Source organism: Corythoichthys intestinalis, chromosome 8 (assembly GCF_030265065.1).
Source record: "Corythoichthys intestinalis isolate RoL2023-P3 chromosome 8, ASM3026506v1, whole genome shotgun sequence".
Lineage (NCBI taxonomy): Eukaryota > Metazoa > Chordata > Actinopteri > Syngnathiformes > Syngnathidae > Corythoichthys > Corythoichthys intestinalis.
Window position 1 is genome coordinate 47,335,402 of NC_080402.1, and position 14,862 is coordinate 47,350,263.

General features: G+C 39.7%; 1 protein-coding gene across 2 annotated transcripts in view; it reads left to right on the top strand.

The window, feature by feature from the left end:
• Positions 1 to 14,862, top strand: part of ttyh3b (tweety family member 3b) — a 57,717-nt gene that overhangs the window by 12,955 nt on the left and 29,900 nt on the right. For both annotated transcript variants that reach the window (XM_057844788.1, XM_057844789.1), the window contains exon 3: positions 7,754 to 7,956. In XM_057844788.1, coding sequence (XP_057700771.1) covers positions 7,754 to 7,956 — 203 coding nt within the window. The remainder of the gene's footprint in view (positions 1 to 7,753; positions 7,957 to 14,862) is intronic.

Genomic DNA, 14,862 nt, shown 5'->3' on the forward strand with positions numbered 1-14,862 from the left:
TTAGTTGGAAGACAAATACCCTACCACTGAGATATGCCGCTCCGCCACAAGCAAATAGATATAGATGCGCATCTATACTAAGGTCATAGATCAGAAGTATAATACTTGCGCTCATCGCATGTTGCGGTATTAAGCCTTGACATTGATTTGAAAGTCCTCAGGGGATCAAACAATGCATTAACGCGGAATGCCTTTCATGCACGGTCTGTCACGGTAAGCCTATAGATAATAGTCATGGGATAAAGACACAGGCTGGGAATCTACACTGCTTATCCACCTCACTCTCAATTCCTACCCATCCTCCACTTGTCGGCTTCTTTTGACAACACCAACTAAATCAGAATACATTACGAGAAAGCGAATTTTAACATTCCTGACCAGTCCAACCCGCACTGTAAACAAAAAGTATAATGGTTATGTAAGTAACAAACAAACTACAGGGGTATGAAAAAATATCTGAACCTTTTGGAATTTCTCACATTTCTGCATATAATCACAATCAAATGTGATCAGATCTTTGTCAAAATCACACAGATGTAAAAACAGTGCTTTAAGTAAAACCACCCAAACATATATGGGTTTTCATATTTTAATGAGGATAGCATGCAAACAATGACAGAAGGGGGAAAATAAGTAAGTGGACCTTCTGCCTGAGGAGACTTAAAGAGCAACTGAAACGAATTTTTACCAAACAATTTTTAAATCATGTGTGTGCCCAATCACCGATGAGTGGTTTAAAGCTGCCCTGCCCACTATAAAACACACACCTGGTAAGAATTGTCTTGATGAGAAGCATTTTCTGATGTACATCATGGCTCGATCAAAAGAGCTGTCTGAAGACCTGCGATCAAGGACTGTTGATTTGTATAAAGCTGGGAAAGGGTACAAAACCATCTCTAAAAGTCTGAATGTTCACCAATCGACAGTCAGAGAAGTTGACTACAAATAGAGAGACTTTGGCACGGTTGCTTCTCTCGCAAGGAGTAGCCGTCCACCAAAGATGACGTAGAATCAACGCAGAATATTCAGAGAGGTAAAAAAGAACCCTAGAGTGTCTGCTCAAGACTTGCAGAAATCATTGGCACAGTCCAATATCTCTGTGCACACATCAACAATATGTAAGACTATAGCCAAGAATGGTGTTCATGGGAGGACTCCACAGAGGAAGCCACTGCTGTCTAAAAAAACATTGTTGCTCGTTTAATGTTCGCAAAATGGGCACTTGGACATTCCACAGAAGTTTTGGCAAAATATTTTGTGTACTGATAAAACCAAAGTTGAATTGCTTGGGAGTAACACAAAATGTCAGCTCATCAACATCAAAACTTCATCCCCACCATGAAGCATAGTGGAGGGAGCATCATGATTTGGGGCTGTTTCGTGGCCTAAGGGCCTGGACAACTTGCAGTCATTAATGGAAGAATGGAATCCAAAGTTTATCTGGATGTTTTGCATGAAAACCTGAGGGAGTCAGACAGTTGAAGCTAATAAGACGATGAATGCTGCAACAAGACAATGATCCAAAACACAGAAGTAAGAGAAGAATGGGACAAGATTAGTCCTGATTGGTGTGCCAGATTGATTGATTGATTGATGCAGCCACAGGAAGCGTCTGGTCGAAGTTATTGCTGCCAAAGTGTGGTTGATGGTTTACTTACGTATTCCCCCCGCCCCCTCTGTCATTGTTTGCATACTATCCTCATTAAAATATAAAAACCTATAAATGTTTGGGTGGTTTTAGTTAAAGAAGACAGTTTTTTTTCATCTGTGTGATTTTGACAAAGATCCGATCACATTTGATGGAGATATTATGTAGAAATGTGAGAAATTCCAAAAGGTTCAAATACTTTATACTTTACTAATACTCAAATACTACACTGTACATTCGGTACGAGTCATTTGTATTTGTTCCAAGGAGACATCTTTGCTCCCTGCAGAATGCTAAAGATTACGCGAACACTCATGCAACATCAAAAGAACCAATCAAAAATTGTATTCATACGGGAGAAACAATGGTAGATTTTATCGTAAACTCAAAGCCCTCGGTGTTCGCAAACGATCTTTGTATCCTCTCTGGCTGAAAATGGAGCAAATCATTTTATTAATGAACACAACTCAGTCTACTTTGCACAATGTGTGCATATGTTGAGCGTAGTGAATTCCTGTCTGGGATAAAACAAGGTCATGAGGAAGCATGAGGAAGCCCAGGATGTGAGAAACGTTCAGGGGGCTAGCGTGAGAGGGAGGGAGTTTTTTTTTAATTGGTGATGATCCAAAATGGAGGCCTGAGAATGTTCTTATGCCTTTTGTCTGCTAGAAAAGAGGAACCATTCTGGAACTGTCGTGTTCGCTGTATAGCTCTGCCTCCCAATGACTTTTCCAGAGAGTCCGTAGGGAGCAGTGGGTGCACGGGGGATGGTAGATTAGCCATACAAACATACTGTCGGCCATGGATGGGTGGAGATACCGAAGCTATATATACAGTATGTATTGTATATGAGCACAGCAGTAAGAGTTACATTTACACCTAATGAAATGTACATAACAAACACAATACAAATTAAATGAATTGCCTTCTTTGGACAAAGGGGAACAAAACACCATTTTAACAATACAAATTAAATGAACTGCATTCTTTGGGCAAAGGGGAACAAAACATATCATTTTATTATTATTTTTCCATGATAAGTTGTATTTGCCTCCACTAACCAAAACACGATATTCTGCAGGGGTAGACAATAAGGGGCCCTACTATAAACGGGTGCTGGGGGTTTCAGAAACATGTCATCTTGTAGTATAACGGTAGGTGGGTACTGATTAGAGCTGTCCCGACTAGTCGACGTTGTCGACGTCATCGATGACGTAAATGCGTCGACGGGCAAAACATACCGTCGACGGGAAATGGCGGGTTAAAAAAAAAAAAAATTACATGCGGATAAAGTTTAGAATGGCGGGCGCTCGTGATTCAAGCAGTTGTTACTGGCACCCCCAAGGGGGCCGCTGTTATTTCAATGTGACCGGCATTGTCAGATTGAGCAAAGAGGAAGAAAGTGGGCGAGCCAGAGAGGGAGCGAGATCGGTGAGTTGGGAAAGTGCGCGGGTAGCGCGGAGTTCAGTTGCTGCATCCCTCACGTTTTTGTTTTGGTCAATAAGAGTATCCTTAAAGAGCCAGCCGACGCCTCTCTGTGTTTTTATGCACGCCGCCACCTTCCTGAGGAGGAAATCGGACGAACCGACAAGAACTAGCCAAGTGAACTGCCGGTTCACTCCTCAGTACGGCGAGGAGTTGAAAACACCGCCAATTACCAAAAAGGGCATAATTGGTGACACGTGAAAGTGGCATAAAGCCAAAAAAGTGGACCAGAATAGCCAGAGCCTGGAATTATTTCAAGGAAAATATGGAGGGTGCCACTATGTGTACTCTTTGCTAAGCTGAGCTCGCATACCATGGTAGCACGTCGGCTATGAACGAATACTTGAAGCGCCGTCACCCGAGTATAATTTTTGAAGACAACAAGAAACAACAAGCTAGCGGATTATAAGTCCACACAACTTTCTAATGATGTTTTTTAAAATGGAAGTTACCTATATGTGCATCGTATCAACGTGCATTTTTATTTAATACAATAATTTATATATATATTTAAATTATCATTAAATTTATTAGGATCATGGAAGCTCCCACTTGGGGAAAATATATACATATATCCTGTATATACATAATATAATAAAAATTTATATGGAAACAGCACTGGCCTGCTTACTGTAATCCATGACTGCACTAATGTTAGTTACTTTATATTATAAAGTATCATTGTGTATATACACATAGTAGTATGCTATAAAATTAATACTATACTGGACTGTCTCAGAAAATTAGAATACACAATATTCTAATTTTCTGAGACAGTCCTGTACATTAATCCACCATTTAAATCAGGGGTGTCCAAACTTTTTGCAAAGGGGACCAGATTTGGCGTGGTAAAAATGTGGGGGGCCGACCTTGGCTGACGTCCTTTACATAGAACAATATACAGGACTGTCTCAGAAAATTAGAATATTGTGTATTCTAATTTTCTGAGACAGTCCAGTATATTTAATTTTTGTTACTGTGAGTATGTGTGCCTCTCATTCAAAATAATTGTGGTAATATTTCAGTGTGCCCTCTACTTTATCTATTTTCAAGTTAAAACAAACAAAAGTTGAACAGTTTTTTCCCTCTCCCAAAAATGCGGAATGCACACCAGAAAAAGCATCTGAACTCACAGAGAAAGTATTCTGAAAATGGTTGTCCGGGACATTGCAATTCATTTTAACATTTAGAACAATATAGACAATGACATACCACAAAAAGAGTAAGAATTGTTTTGAAGAGGTGAAGTCTCAGTGTTTCCGTTTACATTTTTTTTGCACTAGTTAATGCCAGCAGCATTAGACGTCATTGTTTGTGATTTATTATTGATATTTATGTTATTTATTTATACGTTAATTAAGAATTTAGGTGTTCAAAAATGTTTTTTTTTTTTTTTTTTTTTAAATTAACGCATTACTGTATTTTTACTGGCCCCACTGAGCCAGTGGTTGGAGCATTCTGGGTGCTCTGATGGTTTTAAAAGTACATCCGGACCACTGGGCCATTTATATTGTCGATTTATGTTGTTGTACTGTGTTAAACAAAATCATTCATACATCTTAATCTCAATCAGTGTTGTCTTCGTCAACGATGACTACAACAAAAATATTTCGTCGATGAACAATTTTTTATCATGATGACGAGCAGATAATGAGCTAAAAACGTGTCGTGGGAGACTAAATGAGCCATAGTTTGTTCACAATGTGTGACATTTTTATGTGTAGTTAGGCATCATAGCAGTGTCTGGTCATGTCACTCATGTAACGTGCTGCAAACCCCCCCCCCCCCCCACCCACCCCCAACTCACCGGTGTCTTCTCTTCTCGAGGCTTGCTTGTTTTGCAACATACAGTCACAGTGAGATTAGTTGTCTTATCTTGGCATGAGAATATTCAATGTTGCTTTAGCCTTTTAAGATCTGTGCTAAGTAATCATCAAACATTAAATAACTCTTATCGTTAGCATAGCATTCGCGTTAGCATGAGGGTAGTGTTAATGGCAAGCGACGAAAACATTTTGATTCAATGTCGAGTACAACTAGACGAAAATCTTAACTAGTCTTAAGTCTTAATTAGACTTTTCGTCAACTAAAACTAGACTAAGACAACCCTGTTTTGAAATGACCAAGATATGACATGACTAATATGCATTTTCTTCTAAAAGACTAAAACTTAGACAAAAATTAAAAGGGCTATAAAAACAACTGATCTCACTCATAATATGAGCAACAAACATCTATAAACCTTTCAGGTTCGGTCAGGATCCGTTTGGTAGGGTAGTTGTGATGTTAGTAATTACGGTCAAAAGCAAAAGGTAATATTTTTCAACAATTGGAAACTAGATCTCGAAAAGTACATATTCATATTGCACAGCATCAGCACGTTATTTTTTAGTAATCGTTGATACCGATGATGTCATTTCAGTGCTGTATCGGTGGCGATACTAGTATCGATATCAGTGCAACAATAGTTACAATACAGTAATAAACCCAGTATGAATAGTGTCAAAACCTATATTTTTTATTATATTATCCACATTTCTAATGAAGTATACTGTAATTGTACACATTAAAATATTCAAATGTGCAAATAAATGCAAATTGAGAGTGTTAAATATTTCCAATTACATAAACAGTGTACAGAACACGTGTCATTCTGAATATTGGTTGTACAGAATTATTATTAAATTATGTATTAACCTCACACACAGTGGAAAAGTTAAACGGTGTAAAGAAATAAACCGAGCGTCTTTTTTTGTCTTCTCTGTTTCAAATTACCTTCCGCCATCACCCGCCCACCACCGCCTGGTTTGCTTTATACCTGAAAGCTTTTAGTAGGCTGGCATTGCGTGTGTTGTTCCGTCACTGTGGTTTCAGAGCCCTGCGTGGAGGCACGCGTCTTTGATGGTGTGCTAATTTGCTAGCGTCACATCTATGCGGGGAAAATACAAAACGTGCTTCCGAATGTTTTTATGTTAGTTTCCATCTTTTTGACCGTGTTTTAAAGGGTACATATAGAAAATTGACTTAATTGTTTATGTAGTACCGAGTACATTCCTTAATTTGCTTGTATAGTGAACCCTTGTTTATGCAAAGTTCGGCATACATGAATTTGCCTACTTGCACATTTTTTGGGTGGCCTAAGCATAAAAAATGTTCCACTGGCACCATATATTGGTTATTTAATTTAATCTTATTTTTTTTAACATTTAGTGGTTTGTTAATCACTAGTTGTAGCTCTTGTTTTGAAACCTGTGGTCTAGGGAACAATTGTGAGCCACGGAGTAATTTTGGTGGCCCCTACTTTACATCCAAGTTCATTGTTAGTGCACTAGTGTAAGTACAAGACTGTTCATTGTTTTTCTATTGTTTCGTGTAAAACACTTTTTAGAAGCGGCATCTGTCAGAAAGCAGATTTTTCTGCTTATCAAGTAAAGATGGCAAACGCCCAACTATCATAAGATTATTTTACGGTATGAGTTGCGTTGACAATTTATACTTCTTGATAATAAGGTCTGAAACGGTTCAGCTGACAATGTTAAATATTAAAAATGACTCAGTACATAGGACAAAAAAAATCTTGGCACATTTATAGAAGCTGACACTTATATAATGACTCAGTGAATTGTGATGGGTAGCCAATCAAATAAGCGCCCATACTGAGGAATGACGAAACTATGCTAAGTATAAACATGTCCTACTTGACATCATTTTTTGGTAGAAATCTGGGTTCATGAAATGTTGTAGCATTTTGAAAAGCAATTTTTAATTGCTCAAATGTGAGAACTAAGGATGTCCTGATTGCATACTTTTGTGTCCGAGTCACCTGATTTTGAGAATCTGCCGATCCCGAGTCCTGATCCGCTACCGAAAAAAAAAGTTTTTATAAATTTGAAGAAAAGTTCCAAACATATTTCCATCCCACCCTGCTGCCTTAATAATGTGAATTATTTTTAAACAAGAATAACGTAGAAAAATGCTTGTGTTTATTAAATGCTTCATTAAGTGAATCCATTCAAATTCACTCACACTACTCAGAACAGCCTCTCACTTACACAATGACTTGCCACAGCACACTACCGCTAGTGTGTAATAAGCTAAATGATGATTGACACATTTGCACTTTTGATCGTAGAGCTACCAAGCTTCTCAGGCAACATCAAAGCTGCAAACTTGTCAATCATCGTCAACTTTAAGTACTAAACGCAAGCTGTACTGGAAAGTTTGCCTGCACTGCTTAGCAGAAGGGAGGGTGTGGCACTGTACGAGCATGAAGCAGAAAAACATAAATATATTTTTTAATTAAAAACCCAAATCCTTTTCACCCGATTCTGATCTTCTGAAAAATGGCGCGATCGGCCTGATTTCCGATCATGTGATCGCATCGGGAGATCCCTTGTGAGAACACTTTCTTTGGGAGCACTCTGGTAACATTAATGCTACATACTGTATCTGAATGTGTCCGTTCTGTGACTGAGGAGATTATTGGAGTTTACCACACCCGGTACAACCAAAACTGTTAAATGATTTTATCGTAATGTGTGGGTGTCTGTAACAGATAAACAATCTTTTCAAATTAAAAAATGTCATATGTACATTACTTTCTTTGTTTGCGTCCTCCAGTCAGTGCTTCTGCTCGGCTCGGTGGCCCTGTTTTGTTTGGGTCTGGACCTCCTGTTCCTCCTGTTCTATTCCTTCTGGCTTTGCTGCCGCCGCCGCAAGAGCGACGAGTCATCGTCCCACTCGCACCACGGGCACTCCCAGCAGCCCAGTGCGGACTGCTGCTGCACTGCCTGGTGTGTCATCATTGCCACCCTGGTTTGCAGGTGAGACTACAGTTTACTCATAAGTTTCTGTCAAATCTGGTTGTTTTATTTTACATGGAACCCAGTAAAGTGTTGACTTATTTTCATACAACAACGCAGCTCAAGGAAGGCAGAAAAATACCAGTGTTGTCTTTAACATAAAACCTGGCAAATTTCCCCACGCTTTTCACATTGACTCAGGGGAAAAAGTTGTCATTGTTCTTTCTCTGCGAGTGTATGGAAAATTGTCTTTGTGTTTTTTCCCCAAATTTTGGGCAACAGTGCAAAAATGTAAAAAAAAAAAAAAAAAAATGCTTTCCCTCTTTTCTCACACAATCTGGTGAATTTTCAATTTACAGTGTTATCAGAAAATTCGGCATTTAAAAAAAATCTTGCACATATAGCTGCACTTTCACATAGCAAATCAGCAAAGAAAAATACTGTATTTTATAACATTGTAAGATCTGTCAACTGGCATTTCTTTTGCAGGGAAATTCTCTGAAAAATTTGCATTGATCTGCATTTCCCCTTATATACATAGACCAGCAAATTTACCACACTTTCACACATCACGGAGGAAAAATGGAAGGAAAATATTGCATTTGCTATCAAGTACAGCACCTCTTGCTCGCAGAACCGCCAGTGGATGTGTGACATAGCAGGAAGATGTTGTTTATACCAACTGAATGTATTAAACTAGATTGAAATATTACTGAAATGGATGCTCCTCCTCATTTTCTCGCTTCATCCTCTGCTTTTGCCGCCTTTTTCTTCATCTTCATCATCGTCTCCCTCGCAAACGGTTGTTTGCTCTCATCTATTTTTTCCTCCTTCCTATGCTTGGCCATCTTGCTGGCCTAGAAATGTTGCCATGGCGACAGAAGCAGATTGGATGGAGAGAGCAGAAATTAATTTTATTCAGAACGGATGGTGTGTGTGTGCGTGCATGTGTGTGCCCTTTTCATCCAAAATTATATCATCGTTTTATTTTTTTACATAACAAAAAGGCGTATATTGCTGGGGATGTCTTGTGTTATGTGGTAATAAATAATGCAGGAATTCCAATTCATTTCAATTTCAATGGTAAGGTTATGGTTATGCCTAATAACAAAAAGTAAATGGTGTGTGGATTTCAAAGTAAATGATGAGATTCTTATTACAGTTTTTACAGTAATACGTTTCTGAACTGACTTGCCCTACTACAATGGGGAGAACAAGTATTTGATACACTGCTGATTTTGCTGGTTTTCCCACTTGCAAGCCAGGTAGAGGTCTGTAATTTATATCATAAGTTCTGTTCAACTGTGAGGGACGGAATCTAATACAAAACTCAAGAAAATCACATTGTATAATTTTTAAATAATAAATGTGTATTTGACTGCATGAAATAAGTATTTGATACATTACCAACTAGTAAATATTTCGGCTCTTAGTTCTTTTTTAAGAACCCCTCCTGTTCTCCACTCATTACCGGAAGTAACTGCACCTGTTTGAACTTGTTACCTGTATAAAAGACACCTGTTCACATGCTCAAACAAACAAACTCCAACCTCTCCACAATGGCCAAGACCAAAGAGCTGTGTAAGGACATCAGGGATAAAATAATAGACCTGCACAAGGCTGGGATGGGCTACAGGAAAATAAGCAAGCAGCTTGGTGAGAAGGTAACAACTGTTGGAGCGATTATTAGAAAATGGAAGAAGTTCAAGTTGACGGTTAATCTGCCTCGTTCTGGGGCTCCATGCAAGATCTCACCTCGTGGGGCATCACTGATCATGAGGAAGGTGAGGGATCAGTCCAGAACTACACGTCAAGACCTGGTCAATGACCTGAAGAGAGGTGAACCACAGTCTCGAAGAAAACCATCGGAAACGCATTACGCCGTCATGGATTAAAATCCTACAGCGCACGCAAGGTCCCGCTGCTGAAGCCAGTGCATGTCCAGACACGTCTGAAGTTTGCCACTGACCATCTGGATGATCCAGAGGAGCAATGGGAGAAGGTCATGTGGTAGGATGAGACCAAAATTGAACTTTTTGGTCTAAACTGGGCTCGTCGTGTTTGGAGGAAAAAGAAGGATGAGTACAACCCCAAGAACACCATCCCAACTGTGAAACATGGAGGAGGAAACATCATTTTTTGGGGCTGCTTCTCTGCCAAGGGTACAGGACGACTGCACAGTATTGAGGGGAGGATGGATGGGGCTATGTATCGCCAGATCTTGGCTGACAACCTCCTTCCTTCAGTGAGAGCCCTGAAGATGGGTCGTGGCTGGGTCTTCCAGCATGACCACGACCCAAAGCACACAGCCAAGGCAACTAAAGAGTGGTTCTGTAAAAAGCATCTTAAGGTCCTGGAGTGGCCTAGCCAGTCACCAGATCTGTTCCCAATAGAAAATCTATGGAGGGAGCTGAAAGTCCGTGTTGCCCGGCAGCAGGCCCGAAACCTGAAGGCTCTGGAGAAGATCTGCATGGAGGAATGGGCCAAAATCCCTGCTGCAGTGTGTGCGAACCTTGTCAAGGACTACAGGAAACGTTTGGTATCTGTAATAGCAAACAAAGGTTTCTGTACCAAATATTAAGTTCGATTTTTGTGATGTATCAAATACTTGTTTCATGCAATTAAATGCAAATTTATTATTTAAAAATCATACAACGTGATTTTCTGTTTTTTTGTATTAGATTCCGTCCCTCACAGTTGAAGAGAACTTATGATACAAATTACAGACCTCTACATGCTTTGCAAGTGGGAAAACCAGCAAAATTGGCAGTGTATAAAATACTTGTTCTACCCACTTTATAACATTGACTCAAACAACAGTCACACAGTTTTGCAATTACCAGTCAAAGTTTTTGCACAAAAGGGTAACAGGTGAGCTCGTCTGTTTTTGAACAATGGATGCCAACATTTCGAACAGAGGCAAAGGAGTTCCAAAGGAGAACAGGAAGGATCAGGACAGGAAAGTTATCTCAGATGACATCCGAGCCACTTTGCTTGATCATGGTGTTGAGAAGGTGGGCTAAAAAGTACAGCAAAAGTTGAGAAATAGCATCATATTGAAGCTTTTCATAGCTGGATTTAGCTGCTTGACCAGGGAAAAATATTCCTCTTGATGTGCATGAGGTGCTGTCGTCATAGTGTAACAGGAAAAAGGATGTAGCATAGTGTTTTTTGTTATGTTTTTGTAACTGTATATATTAAATTCTTCAGTTTTGCATGAAGACCATTGTATGTGCAACTATGTGTTGGTAGGTACTGTATGTACATTGTGTACATAGGTTTGAGGGGAAAATGAAATATATTTGTTACTGTGCAGGCTCTTTTTGTGTTATGAGCATAAGAATATCCTAGAATATTTACAACACACCGATTGTCTGTTGTTAAAAAAACAAATCAAAAGCCATTATGATGAATGAAGATGTGGTTTCTATTCATTATTTAATGTAACTTGTGTTTTGAATGTAAATTTTCCTTTTGCCAGAAAAGTGAGGGGTTTTGCCAATTGTGTGTGGGGTTCTGAGAATATGAGGCGTGCGATCAGAAGTGTGTAAACAATCGAGAAAAACTGCAATGGATGCACCATTACGGTTGTGAGCCCGGTGTTGATTTGAAGGATATTTTATTTAGATGGTATCTTAGTCATGATAAATATTACAGGAATCTCAATATAAGGACACACTGAATAGACAAGCAGTATAGCCGGACATACAGTGGGGCAAATAAGTATTTAGTCAACCACTAATTGTGCAAGTTCTCCCATTTGATAATATTAGAGAGGCCTGTAATTGTCAACATGGGTAAACCTCAACCATTAGAGACCGAATGTGGGAAAAAAAAAACATAAAATCTTATTGTTTGATTTTTAAAGAATTTATTTGCAAATCATGGTGGAAAATAAGTATTCGGTCAATAACAAAAGTTCATCTCAATACTTTGTTTTGTACCCTTTGTTGGCAACAACGGAGGCCAAACAGTTTCTGTAACTCTTCACAAGCTTTTCACACACTGTTGCTGGTATTTTGGCCCAATTCTCCATGCAGATCTCCTCTAGATCAGTGATGTTTTGGGGCTGTCGTTGGGCAACACGGACTTTCAACTCCCTCCACAGATTTTCTATGGGGTTGTGATATGGAGACTGGCTGGGCCACTCCAGGACCTTAAAATGCTTCTTACGAAACCACTCCTTTGTTGCCCTGGCTGTGTGTTTGGGATCATTGTCATGCATAAAGACCCAGCCACGTCTCATCTTCAATGCCCTTGCTGATGGAAGGAGATTTTCACCCAAAATATCTCGATACATGGCCCCATCCATTCTTTCCTTTACACAGATGAGTCGTCCTGGTCCCTTTGCAGAAAAACAGCCCCAAAGCATGATGTTTCCACCCCCATGCTTCACAGTGGGTATTGTGTTCTTCGGATGCAATTCAGTATTCTTTCTCCTCCAAACATGAGAACCAGTGTTTCTACCAAAAAGTTCTATTTTGGTTTCATCTGACCATAACACATTCTCCCAGTCCTCTTATGGATCATCCAAATGCTCTCTAGCGAACCGCAGACGGGCCTGGACGTGTACTTACTTCAGCAGGGGGACATGTCTGGCAGTGCAGGATTTCAGTCCCTGGCGGCACGTTGTGTTACTGATTGTAGCCTTTGTTACTGTGGTCCCAGCTCTCTGTAGGTCATTCACTAGGTCCCCCCCGTGTGGTTCTGGGATTTTTGCGCACCGTTATTGTTATCATTTTGACGCCACGGGGTAAGATCTTGCATGGAGCCCCAGATCGAGGGAGATTATCAGTGGTCTTGTATATCTTCCATTTTCTAATAATTGCTTCCACGGTTGATTTCTTTACACCAAACGTTTTACTTATTGCAGATTCAGTCTTCCCAGCCTGGTGCAGGTCTACAATTTTGTCTCTGTTGTCCTTCGACAGCTCTTTGGTCTTGGCCATAGTGGAGTTTGGAGTGTGACTGACTGAGGTTGTGGACAGGTGTCCTTTATACCGATAATGAGTTAAAACAGGTGCCATTATACAGGTAACGAGTGGAGCCTCGTTAGACCTCATGAGAAGAAGTTAGACTTCTTTGATAGCCAGAAATCTTGCTTGTTTGTAGGTGACCAAATACTTATTTTCCACTCTAATTTGGAAATAAATTCTTTAAAAATCAAACAATGTGATTTCTGTTTTTTTTTTCACATTCTGTCTCTCATGGTTGACGTTTACCCATGTTGACAATTACAGGCCTCTCTAATCTTTTCAAGTAGGAGAACTTGCACAATTGGTGATTGACTAAATACTTATTTGCCCCGCTGTACTACTTGTGCTGGGTTATTGGTGCAAGGTTTGATAATTCGACACATTAGAAACCTCAAAATCAGGGCTTACCCATGATTTTTGGCCGTTCCACACTTACCACCTTGGGCGGCAAGTTGTTTAATTTTGCTCCCCTGAAAGAGCGTTGAAGTTTTTAAAAATGAGACTTAACGTTTGAAATCCAATGGGTTGTCACTATGCTGGGCACTTATTGTTGTAGGATTGAATTCCGCCGTTACCTAAGCATCTGAAACTTGTTTTTTTGCCTGAAAAAGGGTTACTGGAACGTTGGACACCCGGGCATATCAATTTTGCCCCGTTCCTAACAATCTGTGCCGCATGGGTACACTTCTGGGGACAACTGCCCCAACGGTAGAAATATTGTTACCCGGGCATATAAGGCTTGAACCTATTAATAGCGACACGTTTTAAAGGTGCATTTAACTCAGCAGCATCCGACTTCCACTCCACTGCACTGTGACCTACATTTCCTTCTCGTGTGTATCGTGACTTTACCGTGACCTCCATTCCAAATACACCACTTTTGAAAGGAGTCCTCTTAACGATTTACAGATTGTCGATTTGTCACTGTATTTGGGGGTGCGTCGGTGTGAAAATTTCCATGGTGACTGTCAATGATCCCAACAACAACTCTGCCAATTTCTGTTTAAATCCGAAATGCGGTTGGTTTGTGAACAATCAGGAAGCGAGTGCAAGTAGTGCTTCCCATATACGAGTAAGAGTGCATATACACATGAAAAAGAACGTACTTGCGCACACAAAGAAGAGCGCATGTACGCACGAAGAAGAACGTATTCGCGCACACGAAGAAGAGCGCACGCACACACACACATGACTCGAGCCATTTGCTCCCACTCATAAGGGGAAAGAGCTGCTGGCCTGCGCGCACATTTTTTGCTTGTGAAGCATCCACAGAGGCAACACCTGTATATAACACCTTTTGTACTGTTTATTGTGCGTTTTCAATTGTTGTCGAATACTTTGGGCGAGTTGACGTTATTGTTTTTGATGATGTGCGGACGGTAACTGATACATGCTAATCATTTGTGTGGATTCTTATTGCAGTATCAGCAGCTAGTTGTAAACGCAAATTTGAATTGTTCTTATTCAAGATGAAACTGATTTAATTTAATTTTTATTTTAGTTTAATTCTGCAAGTGTTGATGGTCATGAGCAGTTGAATTTAGTCAGCAAACCACACGGACTTCTGACATCGTCGTTACGGAGCTTAGCTTGCTGTCTAGCTAGGACTTAGCTCCAACATATTGGCGAGGACAGTACAATGACGTATACCGTATTGGCCCGAATATAAGACGGCCCTGATTATAAGACGACCCCCTCTTTTTCAAGACTCAAGTTTGAAGAAAGACTTTTTGAACATCAAATTATTTTTTTATACAGAAAATAATTAGAGTACATCTGAAACAAATGATTATAACAATATATTTGAGAGAAAAAGCATGTTTTTTTTTGCCACATTCAAATCTCAATATCTGAACATTTAAATATGTAAACTAAAGTGCAATCACATTTGTAAATGAATGGCTTCTGGTTTTTGAAATGTATATAAACCAATCTATTGTGATAAAACAAC